General features: G+C 40.6%; 1 protein-coding gene across 1 annotated transcript in view; it reads right to left on the reverse strand.

Moving 5' to 3' along the window:
- Positions 1-759: 759 nt before the first annotated feature.
- Positions 760-27097, reverse strand: part of mbd2 (methyl-CpG binding domain protein 2) — a 39840-nt gene continuing 13502 nt past the window's right edge. Inside the window, exons 4-7 of the mRNA XM_034710380.1 lie at positions 24241-24331; positions 22715-22892; positions 16453-16603; positions 760-1465 (exon numbers count right to left, since the gene is read on the reverse strand). Coding sequence (XP_034566271.1) covers positions 16486-16603; positions 22715-22892; positions 24241-24331 — 387 coding nt within the window. The 3' untranslated portion in view covers positions 760-1465; positions 16453-16485. The remainder of the gene's footprint in view (positions 1466-16452; positions 16604-22714; positions 22893-24240; positions 24332-27097) is intronic.

Here is a 27097-nt window from a genome sequence, read left to right on the forward strand (position 1 = left end):
TAATAATAATAATAATAATAATAATAAGAATAATAATAATAATAATAATGATAATAATAATAATTACTAATGATGATAAATAAATAGATAAATAAATAAAAGAATAAATAAATAAATAAATAACCTACACAATATCCAGGTACAGAAAAAAAACGTCCCTGAAGACAGACCAACATTTCACACACGGCTTATCCAAAACAAAATGTTACATCTGAATTACAAATGATAATCTAAAAGAAGAGTTTGTTGGAGTTTGTATGTTCAGACCTTCCTATTTTTGACGTTTTATGGGTGTCTGCTCCTGTGCAGTGGTTTTGAGCTCCCAGCCAACCGTCCAAGGTCGGGACAGATAAACACAAAGAGAGTAGATAACATTTCTGCCTCTCTGCTCTGCTCTCTGTCAGCAACAGACATGCATCTTTAAGAAACACCAAGAGGACTCGTAGAAAACATTAGTGTTTCACCAAACTGTGAATGAGAAGGTGTAGTGTGTGTGACAGAGGGCGGAACAGAGAGACACTTTATCCTTACATGATCAACCATTGATCCTCTTTCTCTTTGCTCGTGACAGCTTCTTGATGAAAACATGGGTCTTGATTTGTTTTAATTATAAGCTTTGAGGCTTTTTGACACTACAAAATGTTAAATTAACAGGCTTCATATCATTTAACAGCATGTGGTATTGTAAAGTATTGAAGTATTAGACGACCTTAGTGTAAATCTTCAGCTTTGACAAGGTATAAAATTAAAGACATCAGATGATTGTGAATATAATCATTTATTTACTCCAGTCCAAGAATGTACACATACATATGTCCTCTTAAGGTATAAAATTTTTCTTAAATAAGCAATTGTTCCATTTCATATTCATGTAAATTCTCATTATTTCATTAAAACCCCTGAAGACTTCTTTAAAACTCACGACAGTCACACACCACAAACATCCAAAAATATCAAGCACAGTAAGAGTTCGAAGAGTTAGCAAAAGCCGTCCAGCAGTTTGCAACCTGACTTTGGGATCGCTGATGATTTTATTATATTTATTTATTATTTATTATACATATTATTTTCACCTTTATGACACAAAGAAAAACAAACATGTATCTGTATTTGAAAATTGAGCGATTATAAAGTCGTAAAGTTTGTGCATATGATAAATCACAGAGAGATTAAAGGCTTGGGTTGTTGCTATACGCTGGAAATATTGCTGCTGTTGCTCGCCGGGTTCCTGTTGCTGGTGCAGTTGTTTGTTGACATGTTCATGTTGTTGCTGGTGTTGTTTTCATCGCTGACGCTCTGGAAAAGCTTTGTAGTTTCTGTGTTCCTGGCTGTCGTTGAGGGTTACGAGATAACGGTTCAGATGATTCTGTCTCTGGTGGTCTTTTTTTGGTTTGTTGTTCAGATGAAGAGGATGATGATGATGATGGTGGTGATGATAAACCTGAGGCTGGTGAGCAGAAGGATTCTGGAGAAAGAGAGAGAAACAGACATGGTTAGATTTACTGTTCACAAATTAATCTGTAGATTTGAAGCTTTTTACCAAAGTAACACCAGAGACAGCTCAAACTTAATGAAGTTCTCTGCCTTGAGGTGTTTTTGAAGAGGTTTCTGTTTTGGTTTGACCCCCAAAAAGGAACATTCTTTGCTAAATAGACTCATTTGCAGCTAATGCCAACAAAAATATGCACACATATCTTCATCCTGATGAGTTTGCAAGCTTTTGACGCAGACTAAGAACCTGAAACTAGCTTCAAAACGTGCAGTTGTTGCATCAGGATTGATTTTCCAACGGTGGACTCAAGTTGTACACACTTCAGACCAGTTTCAGCCGAATGTATCTGCCTGTTGAGACTGTGGCAAAAACTTTCGGCTTGTCTTAAGAGTGGGGAAATAATGACAGTTAGCTGACACAGATGTGATAGCAGCCTTAGGAGCTACTGGACCACCTCTGAGAGGGAAAAGTGGATCAACATCCTGTCCTGCAATCCATGCAACGGCAACATCATCCCTTCCATCCCTTCTGCCTTGTGTTGTGCATGGTTTGTCAGAGTTAAAATGGTTTTTTTTTTTGCCAAGTTTATCTTTAAAAATGCAAAATAAATCTGCAAAATAAACACACCTACAAACAGAGCTGTTAACCTCTTTCTTTACATGTTGCACGGTGTTCTCACCTCCTGCCAAACGCTGACAGTCTTTGAAAAACATGATTTTTAAAGGTTCAGACTCGGCTTTAAGGTAGGAGGAAAGAGGGAGAGGAAGGTCAAACACAGCCGTCACATGTAATTAAGTGCCAACATGTGTTTGTGTTAATGAGCACTCAGCTCTACGCTGGTGTCTCCTAATAACAGATAAAGCGTGAATATAATCATGAGGCTCTCTGCAGAGACCTCTGAACGAAACTCCGCCCCCTTCCCCCCTGTTCTCCATTAAACCAAATTGATTCGTTTAGCTTGTCTTAATAAAAACCCTCGGCAGAGCAAACCGTCTTCCCCCACCTCCTGTGGAATTATAAATACAGCCTCTGGACAAAAAAATGTCCAATTAATGCAGAGAGCCTCCATGCTAATCATTAGGTTCTCCATTAACCCCTCGACACCTCCTCCCCCTGCTACATTAAAGAGGGGGGAGGGGCTACAATTACGATGCTTGTCTGCTGAGGCCTTTAACCGGACTGAAAACATTTTAATTATACATAAAACAGCAGAGCCAAGTGTTCACACGACAGGGGAGCACCACTGATATCAAACACTACCATGTTCTGCTCCTCCCATTGGACGTCCCTGTTTTCCTCCCAGTGCCTGAGAACATTCTGACTCCCATACGTGGAAGAAATGTTCCTCTGATAAAAATATCAGAATAGACGAAGTAAAGGAACAAGATTTATGCCAAACTGACGTTGTTAACCCCTTCGCCCCATTTCGCATCCCCCTTTCCACAGTTTGACTTTGTACAATATTTTTAAAAAGAAAGCGCCATTTAAATCCCTGGCACTTCAATTCCATCCCACATTATGCATTTTACTTCTCTTCCCTTGGTCTAAATCTTTTATTTACCATTTTAAATTCACCGTAAGTCCCACTTTATTTTTTTCAACCATTTCTGAACCTTTTATCATGTCTTTTTTCATCCTACCTTTGGATCTCTTTTCCATATTCCTATTTTAAATTATTTATGTTGTTAAAATACCTTTTTTCATTACATTTTCAGTCCTTTTGAACCCCTAGGCTATTATTTTTTCCATCAACCATTGCGCCATTTGGAATCCCATCTTTTTATTTCACTGTATCTACATTTGACCTTCTTAAGTTTTTCATTTAGCAGTATCAAACACCTCCTACTTTCCATTTACATCATATATTTTGTCCATTTTATACCCATTTTTTTTGGCATCCCTTCTAGGAATAATATTCTTTTCTATTTGAATACCATTATGGTTTAATTTATCATTTTAATCATGTAATTTAAAGGCCTAATCCACCCAAACAACTCAGTTCTAAAACCTTGTTTAATACACAAATTGTTTTGTAATTCTTAAATTGTGCCACTCTGAATCCCTTTTTTTGTAACCCTCTCCTAATCCATAATTGCGCCACTTTAGGATCTCCTCGTTGTGTTCCCATTTAAATTTTGTATGGGTTTCTTCCAATACCTTCTTCTTTTGTGCCATGTTGTTCCCCTTGCTCCATTTGGCATCCCTTCTTCACGTCTTCCTAATCTTAACTCTATCACTGTGCCATTTTTGTTGGGTACCTTGGGTTTTCCTCTAACTTTCTTATTTTCATTTTTTAATCCTTAAGTGTGCCATTTTATTCCCCTTGCTCCATTTTTAACCCTTTTTAATATTTTGAATATCCCAGAGTTACCTTGTTTTGTAAATAATCCATTTAATTTGGTACTGAATTTTAGTTTTTTTTTAATCTGTAAGTGTCCAATGTTTACCCAACCTTTACTGTTTGCATCCCTTATATCCATTTACAATATTTATTTGTGCCATTTTGCATCCTTTACCTTGCAACGTAAGTCCTTCCCTTTAAATATAAGACTTTGAATAACTATATTTACCATTATGAAACCCTCTTTGTTCCATTTAGGATCCTACCTTACCATTTGGTCTGATTGGAAACACCACATCGATGCTGATGGTCCCAAAAACTATAATTTTCCATACCTGATTTGTCAGCCTTACGTAAGGAGAACACAGGGTTTAGTTAACCCACCAAACCGTCTTAAACATGAAGTCTTTGTTTCAGTATTTTTCTGCTTCATTGTTTTGGTGTTTCAGCGTATTAACATGTCTGTGTCTGACTGTTGTCTTTCAGTGTTTCAGTATTTTCATGTTTCGGTCTGATAATCCTCAGCTCAGCCTTAATTACTCCCTAATAATTAGAAAATCCTGATAATCTGCAGCTTAATCGAGGCAATTCAACTGACTGACAGCGTGCACGCTCACACTCAGCAGTTATCGGCCTGCTGAATGACTTTGAAGCAGATAATTCTCAGTCTCAACAACCACTAATTACCAGCAGCTAAAAAATGCTGCAGGAGTCTGAATCAGCTTCTCTGGAAATTACAAGATACACAGCTAATAATCGCACCCACCCACCCGCACATACACACACACACACACGCACACACACACACGCACACGCACACACATGCGCACACACACACTTAGAGACAGAGGCGAGCCTGTTTGTGTGGCGGTATCAAACGGTCACAGTCTTTTCTCAGTCAGCAGAGAGAATCTTTCGTCTCGATCAGATAACAGCAGCAGTCTGCACATTTAAAGGAGCAGTGCCAAATTTAGAGTTTTCCTCTTTCTTGTCTTTAACAGAAGAGGATAAAAGGATGGATGTCAGTTTTATTTCTGTGTTTGATCTGATCTTAACCCCTAAAAAGGTTCTGCACACACATGGATTAAAAGTATGTGACATTGTTTGAAGGGTAATTTTATTTTTGCATGCGTAATGTTTCCAGAAATTCATACAGGAGAAAGTCATGCTGAAGCAGAACTTTCATGAATGAATTATAGAAGGACAGAGCAATCAATTTCACTTTTTGAATTTGAGTTTTGAAACCTTCCCTTCAAACTACTTCCAACAGTTTATAACTTGAGACAGAAAAGCACAATAGCAAACATTTAAGTGTCGAGCAAGGATCTAACTTAATCTTCGATCAGAATAATGCATTTTGAAAAAAATATATAATAACTTGTGTACAATATTGGTTGGATTTTTATTTGCTCTTACAGTGTTTTTTGTTTTATTTATTTTATATATTTTGCTTTTTTGTGTGTTTTTTAACTATTTTTTAAAAGTGTTTTATTATGATTATTTTATTTTATTCTATTTTATTTCCTGACTGCGTTTTATCTTCTGTGTGTTTTAATTCATTTTACCTCACTGTGCAGAACTTTGCTAAACTTGATTTTTTTTTTAAATGTGCTATACTAATAAAGTGGATTGGATTGGATTTAGTTTTAAAAAACCTGCAAGGCACAGTTTGACGACATAAATCAAATAGTTTACAGGAAAAAGTTAATCCACGTTGAGTGTTTTCAAGAACATCAAGGCCTCTGTAATAATATTAGTTATAAATACAAAGGTAATTAATTAGAATTTTCCCTGTACCTAAATAAAACACAACTTGAGAAGTTCAACAACTTTATTTCCTTTATTACTAAATGTTACAAAAAAATTCCACCTGAGTTCTTCTAGAAAATAAAGATTTAAGAGCTGATTTCAGACCTTCTGTCGGCCATGTTGATTTTCTGGTGCACTTGCAATGACTGGCCAGTGGGTGGCACTGTGTAAGGGGACGAACTAAGGTCCAAAGAGGTCAAAATCAATCAAAATCTGAATATTTAGAAGAAAAATCCCTTTTAAACAGCTATTCAAAGTAGTGACTATGCATGAAACGTCAGCTGTTCTATCAATAAGGGAAAAAAAGCATACAGCTGTGTAGCTCCAACAAAGTGTCTCTGATAAGACAGTATTTATTAAGCTAGCTCAATAAGAGTCAGTGAATGGCTTCGTCAGAATCTTTATTGAACTTCAAACATTAAATTCCTCTTTGCAGAGCGAGGCTGGAACAAGTTTGCAAGATCTAAAGTCTACAAACTAGCTCAATATCTGACCCTTCAGTGGTCATCCATCACTGAGGTTTTACCCGGAGTCTAATTACTCACAGAGCTCCAGAGAAATGGACCCGAGAACTCAAACAGGTAAAAACACTGACTGAAGCACTCTCACATAAAAACACAGTTTCTCTCACGCTCATCGAGTCTCGGTGCTTCAGAGCAGGCTGCAAGCTAATGTTTATAATCTCTATTAACAGATTCTGCATGTATGTAGATTGACGTTAATGCAGCGACTACACGCCCAGACATCCATTACTGACGTCCTTCATTTGGTGAAGCATCTCAAACGTATTCAGGTTGATCTGACTCGTATTTAAAAGCTAAATCCAACTCAACTGATTAAATTCAGAGCTGGGTACTGCTGGGCTGCATTCGCTCGGTCTGTAGAGACTCTGTTTGGCAACATGTGGGTCGCCCAGTCAAGTTCCAGTATGGACCAAAGTCTAGAAGTTGCAACTGGTTCCTGAAGAGGTGCCATTTCACCTCCTGAGCCCTGCTGAGGTGCCCTTGAAAAAAGCAACTGCTTTAAGGTGCTTGTTCGTGAGCAGGCCCCTCACTCTGATGTCTTCATGAAAGCACATCCATGGGAATTAATAGAATCCGTCTTCTTCCTCTGACTAGCATATTAAACGTGGCAGCATTAGCTCATCAGCACTGAAGTGTTAAGTTTTAACTTGTGAGTCTTTTTCAGGTCGTTTAGGAACAGATTTTCCAAGTTTTTTCCAAAACAGCTCTGACTTATTTTCATATCTTGCACTCAAAAACAAGTTTTTTAGTAGCCTGGGGTTTCACCTAGCTCAGTGTTTCAATTGAAGACATAATATTCTGAGACTATTGTCCTCAAAGCGGACGAGCGAGTGAGGCCTCACACGGGACTTTCACCAGATCCGTCCGTCAACACCCACCGGTTGAGTTTAATTACTAATTCAAGGATTCTCCTCCTCCTCAGCTCATCCATGATGTCTTTCTGGTCCTCTGAAAACCTCTGACCTGTTGACTCCAGGCCTGGCTCCGCTCATCATGAAGGTTTGTTGTTGTAGTAAAGTGAAATACGATCTGGTGATAACACAGAGTGTTTTATATTGAAAATTAACCGGATGTTTTCGTTTTGTTTTGGTGCCTGACTTCCTGTCCCGCTCCATCTGCTCTGTTGAGATTGATGCGTCATGCTCTGGCATCCGGAAATAGAAGTCTTGTGTATCTGATCCGGAGGGCTCCGACCTGCTGGATCAGACATGCAACTGGAACACAACGGAGCGGATCCAGTGGAAGTTAAGACATTGACTAGAATAGAAACCTATCAGATCCAGTGTGTTGACGGCTTGGAGACGAACCAGATACGGATCTGGTGGAATTTGGCCGTTATGCCTCATGTCATTCCCTACCTTCTGTCCCCAGTTTTCTACTCTATCCACTGTCCTGTCTCTTAAATAGCGTGCATATTGTTGCACGTTGGGGCATGATGCAGGCTAGGGTGTGGCGAAAGTCTGGGTGCTGAGCAACTGTAGAGATTATTTCTGCAGCGGTGTCTTCATAAGAGGAAGATCACTGAAAACAGCTATGAATCTTTATGAGTTAGCTAGCTTTGGTTTTGCTGAGTCACTGAGCATCCAAAAGTTCTGTTTGTGTCTCTGAGGAAACTGGGTCAGGAAGAGAGGAGAGGAATCGGAAGAGCAACATGCATGGACACATGAGAGCAGCCTTAACTGATAGACAAGCCTCTGATTGAATATCATTTTAAGGAATCTTTAAAGCTCCCTGTGGAAGTAATACTGCTGTGTCTTTACGAGCAACAACAACAGACATGAAAGTTGATTATTGAGGTACAGTTATGAGTCGGACGAAGCGATAAAGAGCATGCGTTTTTCTAATTAATCATGCATAAGATTCATTATGAGTTGGAAATTTAAAGTAGAGGAAGAAGATTTCTTTTTTAGCAAACATTCACTCATGTACCGAACAGCAAAGAGATGTAGAGTTCAAATTTGTCCAAAGGAGGCGCCAAAGTTGACACAATCGAAAAGTTCCCCACGGGAGCTTTAAGTAAGGATGCTAACATGCTAACTTTCTTCTTTCCTGCATGAGAACTTTTGAAACTAGAGATTGTTTTCTGCTGGCAGCACTTTAGCACTAGAATCTAAAGCACATTCATCACTGCAGCCGGAGTAAGGGAGGACTTGAGCTATAAAAAAAGTGCTGTCCAAACTCTCTCTGTCGGACTTTAATAAAAAAGTGTTGGACCTGTTTCTGTCCTCGTTGAGGCAGCGTTAGCGTGTTACTGCCACCTACCGCAAGAAAGTAAGGAAACGACAGAACAAACAGATGAAGAAGGAGGATAAGCAACTCAGCAATAAAACAAACATAAATAAATTATCAGGAAGCAGCATCGAGAGTCACAGCGGCAGGAAACCAAGTGAACAGTTAGAGATTCTGGGAAGATTTAAAATGGTTGTTTCAATGGCCCAGGAGACACACACACACTCAACACACACTCAACACACACACGCAGGCTAGCCGCTGCCCTCTCTCTCTGGTCCAGCTATAAAAACCCATTAGTAATCACTCCTCGACTCTCAGCGGCTCTTTTCGCCCAAACGACTTCCATCCAGCCAATCTGCATAAATCTGCATTAATGGACGATTCTCGCTCCGCAGAAAACAAATGTGCTTTGAAAAAAACACCTCCTTATCTGTCGGCTTTTAGAGGAAATACCAGACACACACACACACCATCCATCTGACAACACACACATGACTGCAGCTTCAATTAATAAAAGATTTATCATGACAGGAACATCACTACGGCTGCACTTACAGAGGAAATATACAGAGGCTCTGACTGGACAAACAAACGCTGAGGATCTGGATTTTCAGAGAGCTTCAGCAGGAATGAAGACGGAGGGTTTGTCCTGAGGAGTGATGACCTCCAACGCTGCGTCCTCGTTATCAGGGTTTTCAATAAGTCATGAGTCATTCTGTGAAACTTAGATGCAGGTTTGCTTTCTTTGAGGATGTTTGCCTCAAAGAATCAAGCTTTAAAACCATAGACGGTATGAAACATGTTTGTAAATGCTGACTCACCCTAACTTTTTTGTTGACCTGATTAATAACAGACAAAGGGGTGGAGCTAAGCAGAAATTTAGCCCCCTTACGAATAAAGAAATTAATCAATCAGACTCAAGTCTGCATAGCTAATTTCTCGATCGGCACACACTGTACGGGGGGGGAATTTTTTCATAACGCTGCAATTTCAAAGATATTGAGATTATGAGTTTTCCATTATGAGAGGCACAGCTGACTTGATTGACAGGCGGGAACACTGTAGCTGTTGGTGAGGAGGCTCAAAGCCGGCTTCTTTACCTCACACTAGCTTGACAGCAGTTATGTGTTATGAGTTGAACATTTCCAATATGGCTGCCGCCAATGATTGGCCTCAAAACAGCGCTTCAGGAACAGACGAGTGACGTCACGGATACTACGTCCATTATTTATACAGTCTATGAAACAGCCCCAGTTAGTTTATAAAACAAAAAAAACATACACAGGAATCTGTTTGATATTTGAATGTTTCAGGTTGAAGCAGCTGATATGAGTAGTGGAGACAGAAATGGTGACTGCTACCCTTGTCCCCAGTCAGCAAAGTCTGTACACGACCCCAGCTATAATAAAAACTATAATAAAGCCAATAAGGGGGCACTTGTTCTTGAGCATTTGAACCTTGATATAAAATTAAGTCAGCATAGTTTGGGGACACTAGGCAAGAAATCCAGGGGAATAAAAAGGGACGATAACATTTCTGAGTCATGTTTTCCCTCAAAGAGCAGAGGAAGGATCAAGATACCAATAGCATTTATAGATGTCAGATTGTTTGCTGTGACTTCTGTTGGTAAATTAAGCTAACAGAGAAGTTCTAAAAGCTGCAGTTCCTCTAGTGTCCACTAGAGGCTGGTTCCAAAAGCCCAAGGAACCTTTTAGAGCTGATATTAAGAAGCAGAATTCAACGTCTCAGTCTCTGTTCCTCATTTCTTCACTCATGACCACTGAACACAGGCAGTTTTTATTTTTAACTAATCCTTTTGATAAATTCAGGCTAGTTTTGCATAATTAGACATAATTAGGGGGTGTGGCTTTGGCCTCAGTTTGACCACTTCACCAGGGTCTTGGGTCTGTGGTTTTTTGCATGATGATGTCCTCTGAGAACGTCATCTTTTTTCAGATCCCTCCTGTTCAAAGATGTTTCTTAGCTTTAATACACCTCCGATCCTGCTGATCCCAAACAGCAAACTTCAAACCAAACAAAGGTTCAGGTCTGACAAGTCAGCACCTCTTTATGTCTGACAGATTCTGAGGTAATGTTTTTATGTCTGATCTGTTGTATTTCCCTCCAGAGACGTATTGTTTTGTATTTTCATATCTGCAGTTTAGTGCTTTCAAAATCAACTCACTGAGACTTGGATGTGGGCTCTCGTTGGACTACGAGGTAAACACACCAGTTATTGGATGAAGCAGACAGAAAGATTTCTCTGCAGATGTCCTGACGTGAAGCTTTGGTCTCTACAAAACAACCGCTGCCGGGTTCAGGCAGAGTTCAGAGAGGAGCAGGGGTGAGATACTCCGGAGCCGCTGGTGGAAGAGATGAAGCTTCATCTTTGATCCTGGTTTCAGTTTAAAGGTAAAGTTGATAAAAGTTTTCCATTGCTCCAAGCTTCAATATCGGTCAGAAACGTGGGCCGCTTCCTGAGAGAGAGTGCGTCCAATCAGAGGAAGTCCCGAATTAAAGGCCCTGACGACCTTTAATTCACAGGTGGATAAAAATCTCCTCCGTGGATTCGTTTTTTAACATGAGAGGGTTTTTTAACTTTAAACGCAACATGAGCGAGAGTGCAGGTGAAGCGCTGAATCTAAAGGTGAGTTGTATTTACTGCAGGCTGAGTCAGTTTGTTTAAAGGCTGCGTCACATGTGCGGTGTGTGACGGCTGCAGGACGGCTTCATCTACATTTCACCTGCTGAAAATCTTAAAGGTGGCATATCATGCAAAATTGACTTTTTAATGGTTCTCTACCTGAAATATGTGTCCCTGGCATGTCTACAAACCCCCCGAAAATGAAAAAATCTATCCGCCCCTGTTCTGATTTCTCCACCTTTCTGTAAATGTGTGCTGAAACAAGCCGTTTCAGTTTTCTGTGTTTTTCATACATCAAAACGCCATCCGGTCTGTAATGGAAGTCAGAGCTCGGAGCTTGTTTAGCCCATAGACTGTATAAAATACAACTCAACTCCTCCTCTGTTTTTCATTACCTGCACACGTGTGCTAACAAGGAGCTTAGGAGGGAGGCATGCTAGTTGTAGGCTGTCTAAATAAACACAAAGGTCGGTTTTACTCCTCACGTCTGCAGATTTGAAGATCTAGTGGATGATTTGTATTTTTCATGGAAAAGTGCTAGCGCTAGTTAGCATAGCCACATAGCTACATGTTCGTAGCTGTGTACCAAGACACACTGACAAATCGACATAAAAAATAAAACAACAAGAAACACAAAATCTGTGACCAATCGTTCAGAAAGGTCCTGCTGCAGGCGCCTCTCCGTCAGGATCAGATTCTGGATCAAATTCAGAGGGTTGAAGTAACGCGGGTCTGTGAGCAGCCATGTATATTCAGCCAACATGTAAACATTAGATTAATGTGCTGGAGAGCCAAGGCCACATCTATTTCCTGAGGGGGCGTGGTCGGAGAGCTCATTCTCATTTAAAGGCACAGACACAGAAAACAGCCTGTTCTGAGCAGGGCTGAAAAGGGGGGTTTACAGGCATGCCAAAATCTGATTTCAAAGTGTTTTTTGAGCAATAAACTTTAAAGACATGTTTTGGGGACCTCTTAGACCAATATATTTTGATGAAATAGAGCATAATATGTCACCTTTAATTAAGACAACGAGGTTCACCTGGGCTTGGGCAATTAAAAGCCCACAGCTGTCCTGCTGCCTCTCCTTCAGGGGATTTCTGTGCTTTTGTTGTGTTTCTGTTCATCTCAACTTAAGTTTAGATGATCTTTGTTCCAATATTTAAATACATCTGTCACCTTATATTGTCAAGTTTTTGTAGGTGTTTTTATGATTTTATAAGCGTCTTGTTGTGGTTTGTTGTCAGCCCCACAAGGCCGCCTCAGAGTGAGGTAACACTTGTATGTTGTGTTTTTTGTTGTATATGGAGCTGAGGTGATGCAAGACAGATGTCAGGCTCTGTCCGACAATAAAATCAAGTCTCTGTTCATTTTAAAACAGCATACGGTTACAGACGATATTTCCTCTTGTGCAATCTCCTTCTCTTTCTCTGCCTCATCTCCGCCCCTCTCTGTCTACACACAGTTGTCTGTTAATGTAATTAAGATCATTTTAGTAAGAAAGTAAGAAAGATAACCTTGATATGGTGAATAAATGTACAGAAGAAGAAAACTAGAACTTATATTTAAATCATATAGGCTTTAAGGTCATCATTTAAAAATCTAGCAACGTCAGGTTACAGGAAATAAATCTACCAGAGAGATCTCTCTTCCTCCTCATCTCACTCTCTCCTCTCTCTCTCTTTCTTTACACACTAAATATAAATGATCAGAATCAGAAATACTTTATTTAACAAACAAACCTCTGAGCTCTCTTCCTCTCTCTGCTCTCAGAGTAGAGTCTCTGGTCTGCGGCCCCTTTAAACGGAGACCCTGACCTGGAAGAGCGGCGGGGAAACGGAGGGATGATGGATGGATGTGGGAACTTGTGAAAGTGAATGTTTTTTAATTTGGTTTTGTTTACCGGCTCCGCGGAGTGAAATATAACCGATAACCAAACAAACTGTAATACAATACACACACACACACACACACACACACACACACACGCACACGCACACACACACACACACATAAACACACATACACATAAACACACATTCCCTTAACCATTAACACACACTCCAACAACAACAAGCACACAGCCCATCAATCACACACACACACCCACACACACACTCAGTCTGCTGCATGGCTGAGTTTCAATCAGACGCCAAGAATCACATCAGCATTCACAACACACAATACACACACACACACACACACACACACACACAGCAGATTGGTTGTACTTCTCCATGGTTTGAGACATTTAAAGCCGTGATCTGTAACTTTCCTCACGTTCAGACTGCAGTACAAACGTTGAGTCATTCAAACCTCCTCAGACGTGCTTCAGTGCTTCAATCGTTTTGTATTTCAGTAGTTTGTCATGTGATGTTGTTTGCCTGTAGAAGTGTCACTGAACATGCTAACATGCTGATGTGAGCGTATCGTTGGGTGCATCTCATCCTGCAGGAGTTCTCTGTGAGGTGAGCTGCAGAGGTCATTCAGGGTAAGCCAGGTTTCAAACTGCAGCATGCAAAAACTGATCAACTGTTTCTCACTGCAGGAAGTGGACCAGCAAGATTACCCATCAGCCATTGCAGCTCTGCATTATTACTCATTACCGGGCATTCATTTTCATTTTACTGAATTTCCCACCAGGATGAATAAAGTATTTCTGATTCTGATTCTGAAAATCGATGGCCTGTTATTGTGCTCTGCTGGATGAGACCTACGAATATTATCCTGCATGTAAATGGAGGAACCAATCCGATGTGCAGCGAGGTTCAGTGGTGACAAATCAGACAAACGTCAGAGCTCCAAATGTCGGTTGTACGGCATGTTCTGAATGTTATGTTATGTCCTTGCCACTGTAACTTGCTAAAAGCTGCAAAGTACTCTGCTCATGGTGGATTAAGATGAGATCAGACTGAGTCCTGTCTGTAAGATTGGACTGGATCTGATCCTGTCTTGATGTTGGGTCTTTGTTAATAATTGAACGTAGAGTACGGTCTAGACCTGCTCTGTTTGGAAAGAGTCTGAGGATAACATTTGTTGGGATTTGGGGCTTAAAGAGGTAAAAGACACAAAAACTGCTGCTTTACAAAATCGAAGAATGCATATGAAACGGTGTGTTTATGGACTGAGAATGAAAAAGAAAACGTCACAGAGTCTGAAAGAAAGAGGAGGGTTAAAAAAGTTGAGTTTGTGCAGAGTGTGGATCAGAATATGAATCTCTTCAGGAGGAGAACTCTTCATTTAAGCGATGGATCAGATCTCAGTTATTCAAAAGTTAAACTGGTTTTAATAGAGACGCTTTCGTTCCTTCACCAGTCTATTTAAAAGTACTATTAGAGTTTGAGTTCAGTAAACTTTAGACTCAGATGTCATGACGTGTTCGGGGTAACGAAAAGAAGAAGTGATATCTGTGCTCGAGGGCTTTCTACATGCAGGAGTCTTTAGGAGGGAAGTTAACTTAGATAAACATTCAGTGAAACAGGAAGTTTAGAAACCGCAGAACTGATGACTTGTAACGTGGGTCATATGGTATCTACTGCCCCTCATCTATTTATGACACTCTTTGTTTATCTCTGTTTCATCCTGTCATTTCTTTCAGACCTCATGTTTCTAACTTTATCTTTTAAGTAAGGAATAACGTAAAGTGAGCGGTGTGCCAACAGAAGCTAAGGTTTTTGCCACAGTGGCAACAGTTGGAGGTGAAATGTTCCGGACTCCTTTCTGCAGATTGATTTAATGTGACGTGTGTGATCAGTAACCTGTTGAGGATTCATCTCTGTAGCACTGAATGCAGATCAGAAAATAATCTCTGAATCGATATTGGGTGCCGTAAAATGTGTCTTACACTTGTTTCCTTAAAGGATGATGTTCTCACACTTTTTAAACCATCTCCCTCCTCTTCTCTGACTCTTCTTCTTCTTCTCTTATTCTGACTGAAGCTCACCTCAGCTCACCTGAAGGCTCCCTGTGTTTCCATGACACCTTGCTGATGCTAACCTCTGTCTCTAAAAACCATCTGCACATTCAGAGAGACGTCTCTAACATTTTTAGTACAATGGCATTTAGCAGACATTGTACTCTTCTTTCTTTCATAAACAAATTTAAAACACTACTAATGTTGATTTCTTAAAGAACACCTGTCAGTTTAAGAAAATCAAACTTCAGGTCCTGATTCTTTAAATTGTTTTTTGTGGATGGAAGTGATTTGTATTTTAATTAGGTACATCTTCCTTTTGTCACAATGTCTCAAAGATAAACTCAACAGAATCAAACTGATCCAGACCATAGACTGTAAATAAAAATGGACAGCGTTGCTCCACCTCGTCCCATTGTACGGTTCTGAAGCCAAAAAACCCCACTCCTGGGCGCAGACATTGTGCAGCCAGAGTCTGCGAAGCCACAGAATTTCTGTGGTTGCCACGGTTATTTCAGTGTCGGTGCGGTAACGAGCTCCGCCCTACAGCGCAGCGTCACAAGATCCTATAGAGTTTCCCTCTACGGCAGCTGTCAGTCAAAGCAAACCTGGAAGTAAAACCCCATTTTATAACTTCTAATAACTAACAAAAAAGAAACTTTTCAGAAAAAAGAGGCCTTGAACACAAAACAGTCAATTAATAATACATATCACCACAGCATACGGATCTGAGAAACATTCGTACGACGTGTATTTATTTTTTAAAGTTTGACTGCAGCCCCATTCAAATTAATGGGGGGGGCAGAGTTTTTGACCTATACTGCAGCCAGCCACCAGGGGGCAGACACTTTGCTGGAAGCTTCACTTCCAACCGAGCGAGATGCACCCCTGATCCAGGCACAGACGACCAAATCTGTAGGTGGGTCTGTGTGCTGCCTACTTCGTCTTACTTTGGGGGCGTCAAACTCTACACAAACGGACACATCCCGAAAGTGTTTTTAAAATATTTCTATGTGGTGCATGCACATCCTTAAACTGCTAGGCACCCGATGATGGGTTTTTACTGAAGAGTAAAATTAACAATTATTTGGTGAAATATTTTGGACAAGACTTTGACTTTTCAAACTACTTTATTAATGCAACAGTTCAAAATAAAACACTTAAAAATCTATCTCAATAAGAAAGAAAAAAGAAAGAAAGACAGCAAGAATAGAGGGAGACAATAATTGAGAATAAAAAAAAGATGAACAGAAATATAAGATGAGAAGAGTGGAAAGAAAGAAGGGATAGAGGGAGGAAGGAAAGACAGAGAAAATAAGTAGCTATCTTGAAGTTGGAAACCCAAACTGGATCACCTGATCTCTTTATTTCTTTAAACGTCCCTCTTTAAAGATTTGATCCGGTCTTGTACCTTTAAAGGACGATATCTAACGTTGAATCCTCTGATGAGCTCACAGACATGTTTCCTCTCTGCAGCTGGTTTATTAAAACACCGCTCACCTGTCTCTCTCTTTCTCTCCTCCTCATCCGTCTTCAGGCCCTCTTCCCCTCCAGCAGCTCTCGGGTGTTTTCGGCGGCCCGCGCCAAACCATCAGCCATCAGCGCCTCCTCCAGACTCCTCCTGGCCTGGTACACCTTCAGCTCCTGCTCCCTACAAACACACAGACACAATAATATCATTATAAATTACTTTATTTCTACATTATAATAAAACAAACAGCACATTTTGATATATGAAGATGTTTTCGTCCATGTTGTTTTGTTTCTGCTGTTGATTAAAGTGTCAGTCCAGCTCCTTGACCTCAAACTCAGCGACGTCAGCTCTTTAAAGAGGACGTCTGTGATTATTTCTGCTGTCACAAACACAGAGGACACGTCTGCCTCCTTTTCTCAAAACAGGCAAAGTAATAAAAGGAGAGAGACAGAATGTGGGCCAGCGTCTGAGACTGGATCTAGATTAAAACGCAGCCAAAGAGATGCAATGAGACGCGGCCCGTTAAACTGTGTTTGTTCTGTTTGAGACTAAAAATAACATCAAACTGAAGAGTTTGAAGCATCATACGTTATCATTTATTTTGGATGTAATGATGCTTTACAAGACAGTTAAAATCAGCATCTGAATCATTTTCAAACAGCAGAGGGCGCTGTCTGCCATGGATCGCTCTATTTGACGAAGCAAACGTAAGTTTAGAGAGTCAGACGAGTCGGTTTATTAAGGTAACAAAAACAGAAAAATGAATTGTCACAGGATGGTTAATAAAAAGGGATAAAGGCAACAAGTAGACAGCTTTTATTTTGAAAAGACAGCCCTGTTAGAATAAATCAAAGCTCTCTCTCGTCTGTCAGACTGACACGGAGAGCTGTCGCCGCCCTGCTGGTGTGATCGCTCTCAGGTTCTCTGTAAATGAAGCTGTCAGCTCCGAGCTGTCAAAACGTCTGAGTCCTCTCTGAATACATCAATGATTATGCTGCTTTATGATGGTGGTTTTGGTTACAGACCTTCACAGTTTCCTGTCAATCGAGCTCTGTGACTTTCTGTATTTTTCTGTCTGAAATATTTTCGTTTTGGTTTTTAGTATCCAGAACTTCTGCAGATATTTCGAAAGGAGAGGAGAGTGGATAGAACTGTGTTATTTCGCAACACTCAACACTGCAGGAACGTCCACATGAGCATGCATAACAAGACCAGGTGCAGCTACAAGCGTTGTCAGTCCAGCATCGTGCACTTGATGTAGGTTTGGGTCATAAGTAATGGCCCTGTCACAGCTTGACGATTTAGCCAGCGTTTTCCCGACGTATCAAAATGCCTCTAAAACACTACACTGAATTATCGATGTTTCCATTGACTGCAACGTTATCATCTAGCAGCAGTGCCCTTTGCGCCCTTTCAAAATAAAAGGACATTTATTTTTTCAGAATAGAAAGTAAATGGTTAAAGGGACTTGTACTTCTATATCTCTTTTTCACTCTTTCTGACCACTCAAAGCTCATTAACACTACTCGTCACTTTCACAAACATTCACTCACTGATGGTAGAGGCTGCTATAGTAAGTGTTAGCTAATCTCATTCATACACATTCACACCGCTGAACAACCGAGGGAGCAATTTGGGGTTCAGTGTCTTCCCCAAGGACACTTCGACATGTGTCTGCAGGAGCTGAGATCAAATCGCCAACCCTCTTTTCTTCTCTAAAGCATTTAAGGAAATTTCACAAAATCAGCCATCACAGGAAGTGAGAAAATGAAATATAAAAATGCTAAAACATAAGTAAAATATGATCAGACACAATCAGAATAACATTTAAAGAGCAGAGACATGACATAAAAACTGCAATCACAATACATGTATTAAATTTAAATTAAAGCTGCAGTCAGAAGACAGAAGATCTGCAACAACCCGACTGATCCTCATGAGGAGGAAAGTGCTGCACATGCTCAGATGATAAACCTTTAAACACACATGCAGAGTCGGTCCTGTCACACCGTCTGAGCATGAGCAGAACGTTCCTCCTGATGAAGATCCAAACAGATAGTCTGCTCTTAACGTGTCGTTAAAAACAGAAACAAGAAAATGTTTCAAATCAAAGAGATGAAAACAAGATTTGTACAAAGTAAAAGAGAAAAGCAGAGATGTTTCTGTTTCAGGGAGCTGAGGAGGAATATAAGAGGGAAGAAGAGGGAGGAGAGGAGGAGGAGGAGGAGGAGGAGGAGGAGGAACGAGAGCGATTTAGGATGACAAGCACATTCAGCTGGAGAGAGAGGAGGGAAGAGGAAGAGAATTGGAAATTAATGGAGGAGAGAGATAAGAAAGGGAGGCAGAGAGGAGGAGGAGGAAGGCTGTAGGGAGGGAAGAGATATGAGAAGAAGGAAGACAGAGGGAGGAAGAGGAGGAGGAGGAGGAGGGGTAAGAATTGAAAGGTGGAGATGGAAAACAAAGGGAGGGGGAGAGGGACGAGAAGAAAATATTTAAAGGATGGAGGAGACAAGGATGAGGGGATGTTGAAGGGAATGAGGAGAGGATTGATCAAAAGGAAGGAAGAGAAATAAGGCTGAAGAAAGGAGGGATGAGAGAAGGATGAAACTGCAATGGAAGAGAATAAAGTGAGGAAGGAAAGAAATGGAGGACAAGTAAAAAGAGAGGAAGGAAATGAGGAGATAAACAAGGAGTGGAGAAAGAAAAAAATAAAGTACTTAACAGAATAGAACAAGAAAGAAAAAACGAAGGATGGAAAGAAAGGGATGGAGGGAGGAAGGTTAGAAGGAGAAAAGAAAGCATGAAAGAGAATAGAAGAAAAGGTGAAGAAGGTCAGAAAGAGACAAAAAAAGGAAGGAAGGATGGAGAAGGTATCAGAGAGACGTAAGGAGAAGAGAAAAGAAATGACAGATGAAGGTGTAAAATAAGGAGGGAGGAGAGGAAATAGAAGGAAACAAGAGGAGAGGAGAGGAGAGGAGAGGAGAGGAGAGGAGAGGAGAGGAGAGGAGAGGAGAGGAGAGGAGAGGAGAGGAGAGGAGAGGAGGATGAGGTGATGGATTCCAGTGATTCCGCTGTAATGGCTTCAGCCAGCTGTTCTCTGCTACTGGACACACACACACACACACACACACACACACACACACACACACACACACACACACACACACACACACACAGTCAGAGTGTGTGTGTCCACAGTGCCCCCTGCTGTCTCTCTGCAGAACTCGTCTCTGTGAACTGATCAGAGGAATTACTCTGCTTTATGTTTGAACATCATTAAACTTCTCTCCTCCTCCGTCTGTCATCCATCACTTTGCAGGAACAACTTCCTCCACTCGTTCACTTCATTACGAGGAAAAAGAGAAGTAAACGCAGAGAGATAATCCATCACGTTTGAGACTACAGCCGGGCTTTTGTCTATCCGCAAGGGGGGATGCAGAAAAGAAAACTCTGAGCTCTACATGGTGCATTCAAGGAACCTGGGACACCAGAGAAGTCAGAAGATAGGGAAAGGTTATAAAGTGATGTCCGCTGAAAATGTAAGGCGGCTCTGTGCAGGTTTGTTGTGTTGTTTTGAATGTGGCAAACATCATGTAAGAGGTTGGGAGTGAACAGGAGTTACAGGTTAATGTGATTATCAGACCACTCGGAGCAACTCACTTTGAAGGAAAAAGATCCCCGTCTCTCAAACTGATAAATGCTCCACGATATGTCTGATACTCCAGAATATGATGGGATGTGCTAACATAATCCGTATCTAACTTTTCAGTCCTGTATGCATTTTCATCAGGAAGCTAACAAGTACTTGTGAACGAGAAAAGGGATGCTATCAGCAGGCTTTGGTGTCTGCAGGAAGAACAGCCTGTATGGAGAGCAACAGCTGGTGTTCTAGAATGTTCTAGAGATCAAAGACAGAACTGCAGAATTCTGAGATCAAAGACATAATTCTAGCGTTCTGTCTTTGATGTCAGAATTCCAGAGTTCTGAAAATTCCGTGAAGGAGGTCAAACCTAAAAAATCATCATGGTCTCTAATCCTCTTTCAGCTACAACTAACCTGTAATTACAGATTCTGATTCACAAACATGTTGAATCTGGATCTCAGGGTCAGGATTTTAGTCTGAGAAGGGTTCTGGTCTCTGTCTGTAGTCTGAGTAGTATCCACCAATCAGGTCTCAGCAGGAAAAACAGTCTGTATGGAGAGCAACAGTAGGTGTTCTAGAATTCTGACATCAAAGACCGAGTTCCAGAATTCTGTCTTTGATGTCAGAATTCTGAGAACAAATGGAACATTCTGCAAAGAAGGTCAGACCTAAAAAAAACATCAGTGTCTCTGATCCTCTTTCATAGACCTCCATTCAACAAACAAACATTGTAAAGGTAGTTTTCTTTTCCTCTTGAGGACAGACCTGACAAAGCTTGACTTTTGACTTTTGACTAATCTGCATCATGATGTTATTTCAGCAAACTTAAGACTCGGTAATTACAAGAACATCACAAGAACATCAGTTTCTGTTTCAGGTTTGAGAGTACCATACAACACAATTTTATCATTTGGATTTGTTTTGTTTCCATGAAGCAACACTGTTAAAAAAAGAATCAATCTTAAAGCTGATTGGCTAATGGAGTTAGTGTAACTTTAAGCTATGATTCTAATCCTTTAGCAGCAGGTGTAACAGATCTGTGGATGAGTCTACAGATCAGAACACAGCTGATGATTGATTCAGCAGCTGCTTCCTCTCCATCAGCGATACCTTTGCTCTAACTCTCCCGCCTGGCTGTAGTGGCTGCCGCTTCTCCTCCGTCCTCCTCCTCCTCCTCTGTCACGCTTCATTAGTACTCATCTCTGATCATCTGTCTCCTCTCTCCCCACCCTCTCATCCTCATCCATTCCAATAACTTATTTTTTCCGCTACCCAGCATGCATCAGTCACCTGCACTCATCTGATCTGTCTCAGGCTGGAGAGAGACTCTACAAGCGCTCGACTCCAGGTTTCATCAGAGGTCGGAAGAGGTGAGAATTTAAAAACGTGTATAAGAGACTGACTCAAAAACGCTGATGATTACACCTTAGATCGTCATGATTAAAGGGTAAAGTGTGACTTATATTCACTACAGGTGATACTTTAAGGTCTCTGCAATCAGTTAGAAGACTTTTACTCAGACATCTGTTTGGAATGTGACTGAAATGAGTTTAAAATATAAGTTTAGCGGATATTTGTGCATCCCTGGTATCAATCTAAGGTGTTTAAAAGCTTTAAAAAAAACTAAGTTTACCTGTACACACAATTAAGCTAACATTTTTATAGAGCAAACTACATAAACAAAGGTTTCCACAGATATCAAGACTGTTTGTCGGGGTGCTCTCCAGGGTGCTGATCCTGCTGCTGGGAGCACCATGGGCGGTTTAGCTCTCTCTCCTTCATCCATAACAGCAGGAACTTCCACCTTATAACTTCTAATCTCTGCCTCACCTGTGGGAGTTTACCACCCAGCGAGCTGAGGGGGTGAGACAGGTCTGTTGGGTTTTCAGTCTCAGGAAGCTGGCTCTCTTTTTAACCTGTCTACCTGTTATCTTAAAGTTACAGCAGATCATCCCTACTGTACGACAACAAGGTGAGTGCAGCATGAAAGGACTCTGGATTAAGTCTGTCAGGGTTAACAAGTTAATTGTGATGTGATTAAAGTCCAAAATTTGTGCTTTGTTTGTTTTTAATCGCATGCAATGTCATCTATTAGCCCACCGTAGTTCAGCTGCCGCAGTGTCTTCCTGCTTCCCACTGCTGCCTTGATGGAAAATAACAACACAACTGCACTTCTGTTTCATTGTTGCAGACTAAACCCCCTTTTTACATGTGACTACTCGGATAAAGTAAACCTCACTCTTCTTTGTTGATCTGTCTCAGATAGAGAGCTTTGTTGGTTTTTGTTTTGCAAAGAAAATAAAGTCTTTAAATGCTTCTTTGGTCTCCTGTTTCCTGCAAGTCAGAGTGCACAACACTAAGATAAAAGGGCTGAGGTGTTTCTGAATAATTCACCGCCAAAAGACAGATGCGTCCCACTCTTTCATCTTCAAAGAACGATACACTTGTAGAGGGAAAAAGTAAAGCCCAAAAACTGAAGCTGGCACTAATGATGCCGCTTTTAAGAAGAGAGCAGGGCTTAGTCAACATTTCTAATTAAAAGTGATTGAAATGTCTTTAGGCTAAAGGTTCATCCTCTGGTATCTTCCTTGCCAGAAAGACTGTTGTGTAGTCACACATTGTAAGACATAAAGACCTATGAATACCTGATGTGTTCGTCAGTGACGGTGTAGGCTTTGAAGAGCGGCTGGGACGTGTTAAGCCAGATGGCCGGATTCTTCTCTGCAGCCACAGACGTCTGACCCGTGATTGGAGCAGAGCTCATGTGCAGAGCGCTGGCGATGGCTGAAAGCAGAGTTTCCTCGCTGGAGTCTGGACCAACACCTGAAGAGAGTGGTCAAAGGTCAGAGGTCAGGAGGAGCATATCAAGGGTGGAGGCCAATCTTGAAACCTATCAGTTACCGTTTGATGACAGTCTATGCCCCGGAAAACAATTGACAACTTTTGTTTTTGTTTTCTGTATTAGCAGGAAAGTTAATAATTTTACAACTTGGCTCATTAAGTTCTCACAGAAGGGCGCCTGTTTCTGTTTCTGTCTAGTCTCAGTTTCACTGTAAACATTAAGCTCCACAGAGGCTTCACTCTGGCTTACTTCAGCGGTATGAACCTGAAACAGAAACTGATGTTCTTATGATGTTCTTGTAATTAACAACATCATTATGCAGATTAGTCAAAAGTCAAAAGTCAAGCTTTGTCAGGTCTGTCCTCAAGAGGAGAAGAAAACTTTTACAATGTTTGTTTGTTGAGTGGAGGTCTATGAAAGAGGATCAGAGACACTGATGTTTTTTTTGGGTCTGACCTTATTCGCAGAATGTTCCTTTTGTTCTCAGAATTCTGACATCAAAGACAGAATTCTGGAACTCGGTCTTTGATGTCAGAATTCTAGAACACCTACTGTTGCTCTCCATACAGACTGTTTTTCCTGCTGACACCTGATTGGTGGATACTACTCAGACTACAGACAGAGACCAGAACCCTTCTCAGACTAAAATCCAGACCTTGAGATCCAGATTCAACATGTTTGTGAATCAGAATCTGTAATTACAGGTTAGTTGTAGCTGAAAGTACAAAGCTTTGTCAGGTCTGTCCTCAAGAGGAGAAGAAAAATACTTTTACAATGTTTGTTTGTTGAATGGAGGTGGGAACCATCATTAATGATGCTGCATTCAGGGAAGTCAGGAAATCTAAATGCTGATTGTCTTTAGTGACACAGCATCAAGCAGATTTGTGTCTCAGTGCAAATGTTTGATCTAGAACAGATTGTTAGCTGCTCTTCATGCAGATATCTGTTTATAGAGAGAAAGAAATCCTCCTCAGATTCACAACCATGGGAGCCGTCATTACGCTGGATTGTGCTCCTCCAGCTTTTGCTCTCCATACAGAAAACAACTTTTCAAATGTTTGTTGAATGGAGGTCTATGAAAGAGGATTAGGGTCATTCAAGTTCTTCACGGAATATTCAATTTTCTCAGAATTCTGTATTTTTTTATTGATCGCAGAATTCTAGAATGCCTGCTGTTGCTCTCCATACAGATTGTTTTTCCAAAGCCTGCTGATATGTGATTGATTTGACTACAAACAAGCTACAAACAGAAACCATAACAGTTCACACACCACAGTATGGTCCATGTTTTTGAAGAGTCTATAAATAGAAATTGGGATGGAGACTCACTCTGCAGTCCTTTGGGCAGGTCCATCGACCGCAGGACTTCCTCTGTGACGTCTGATGAACGGAGACCTTTCAACCTTCTCTCCCAGAACAGCTGCAGACAGAAAGACAGATGACAGACAGACAGTTTAATCTCAGCCTCTTGGTGCCCTGACGTGCTGTGAACTGGAGTCTGCTGCTGTGTTAAGAAGCTGTAAAATCCATTTCATCATTTTGTTGCTACTTCACATTCCAATAGGGAGCACTTGAAGGCTTTTACTGTGAAGTAGCTTCATGAAGTGCAGCTTTACCCAGCAAGGTCTCACATAAGTGCTCAGCTCATTGGAAATATTGCTTTCTTCCCAGTTAAACCATTTCGAGGGGGCGCTGATAAACGCTGTAATACGGTGTAATTTCATCACATTTAAAGGTAATTCTTACGTTTACCCTGAAAGCTTGCTGTGAAAAAGTCTGATGAACATACAATAAAAACCTATGAGCCATGAGATCAGCAGGTCAGGGGCTTTTCACTTTCAAAAGGCTCCTTCAGATGCTGTCGAAAAAATGTGTTCTACTTTTCCTGACCACAAGTGGTCCATCAGATTCCTCCTTCATGGCCTTACTTCTCTCAAGATTCATTGTTCTCTAAATCAAAGGAGACTCACTTTAAATGTCAGTGTCTGATTTCAACTCAAAGTAGCAGCTGGTGATACAAATGTTAAAGAAAACACAACTAAAGAAGCCTCGAATCTTCAGATTAGCTTTGAAATAACAGGTTAAGTTACGTGCACTTAGATATGTTAGATAATTAGCCACCTAGTTAGTTGTTTGTGAGCAACAGGCGGGACCCCTCCTTCACGGCCGTCCTTCCAAGGATGCCGCCCCTGAGTTGGACAGAACTGTTGTAGTTTTTTTGGACAGTGCGTTTGGATGATCCGGAAAACAAAAGGTAGGCGGGGTAGTACATTTTTTTAAGTGAGTTGGTTACTTTTGAATTTTACGACAACATTTCGGATGCACATCAAGATGATGAGCGCTGATTGGCTTTTGTAAATATCTGTTTCTAGAGAGAAAGAAATCCTCCTCGGATCAACAACCATGGGAGCCAGGATTTCATGTGCTCCTCCTGCTTTTGCTCTCCATACAGACTGTTTTTCCTGCAGACACAAGAGCCTGCCCATGCACGATTGGTCAAAACTACTCAGACTACTACTGGACAACAAATGGAAACCAGGACACTTCCCATGCTGAGAATCCAGACCGCCAAGTAAAGTTACTACATTTACAGTATGTGTGGAAATTGAAAAAACAGACTAGAAAGATTCATACAAAGTGATTTAACATTTTAAATGTACATCTGTATAAAAACACACAGCTCAGTTGTGTTTTATTGTGCAGGTCTCAGTTATGTAGGGTAATAAAAATCCTGTTATCAAAACAAATAAATACAAAAGAAGGATTGAATAATTAAAATCAACAAAGTAATACTACTCAAAATCACCTATATTAAACTGCTTACAGGTCTGGGAGAGCAACGTTTTCCTGTATTTGCAAGACTTTTACATGACAAAGATTTTCTACCATCTATATGCAAAAGGAACTAAAATATTTCTTTCACAAACAATTGTTTAACAGGTGAGACAGCACGTCATCTGCACCTGACATCACTTCAGACTAGAGATGGGAAGTTGAAGCCTCATGAAGCTCTGGGCCTGTCTGATGTGATGCTTTGGAGCTTCAAACTCAGAAAGAACAGCAACATCTGGTGGCTTATAAACCAACTGCAGCCCTTTCAACTCTGTTTTTAAAGTTTCAGTGAAATATTTGAGAAATGAAAGTCAGAGAAGCAAGAAATGAAACTATCTGTACCTCCGCCAACCTCTGCTCAGATGTACTGAATTAAATATTTCCACTTGCATCAGTATGTTCCTTTAAATCACAGCTGAACACATATATTTATCCAAAGGCCGTCTTGTACTATTGTTTTATCCACGATGCTACATTTATTTTTAATTTACTATATTCATGTTTTTCTTTTATTCACTCATTGCTTTTATTTGTTTTACTGATTTTAAATGTTTTATTGTTTTAATTGCTTTTAATGGTTTCTCTTTCCCTCTTTTATTCTGCTGTTCCTCTTAATTTGTCTTGCTAGCTCTATATATCCCCCCATGCTTTGTTTAATATTGTGGGTTTTTATTATGTAAATCACTTTGTAACGTCTGTTTTGATAAGTGCTATATAAATAAACATTATTATTACTATATTGTGTGCAAGTGTGTTGGAAATAAATAATAATCTGTTTTTTATTTCTTGTATTTGCAGATAAAAACTAAAGTAAACATGTTTTGTCTTCACTTTTCCTTTCCTTTTAAGAGACTTCTTAACTGTTGAGCTGATTCAAGAGTTTTTGCAGCAAAGGTGACGTTCAAAGCTTTAAATGTCATTTAACCTCTAACGCTTATTGTGAAGCCTCACAGTTCACCCGAGTAAAACAAGCTCCGGTAACATCATCTGCTCGTCTCTACTTCGTGACGTCTCCTGTAAATCCTCGCTGGGTGCGACACAGGCTCTCCTGGTTGACATGTTGGTGTGGATGATGCTCCAGTTTCAGTCACTGGCTGGCCGTTTCTCCATTTGAGCACTTGAGTAGGCCGGGACTTAACTCTGAGTCAGTTTTTTAAAAATGGTGAATTTTATCGTTGTTAAACTTTTTTTTTTTCATGTCACATCACCTTTTACCCCCTCTGAGGATCATGAACTCTGTATGTGAGTCCCAGCTCTCTCCCCATGAGGCCACATCTCCCTCTAGTGGCTGCTGTCACCATGACAGCCTGCTCTCCTCCATCATCTCATGTTTAACAGCCCTGACCCCGCCCTC

The sequence above is a fragment of the Notolabrus celidotus genome, chromosome 19 (assembly GCF_009762535.1).
Source record: "Notolabrus celidotus isolate fNotCel1 chromosome 19, fNotCel1.pri, whole genome shotgun sequence".
Lineage (NCBI taxonomy): Eukaryota > Metazoa > Chordata > Actinopteri > Labriformes > Labridae > Notolabrus > Notolabrus celidotus.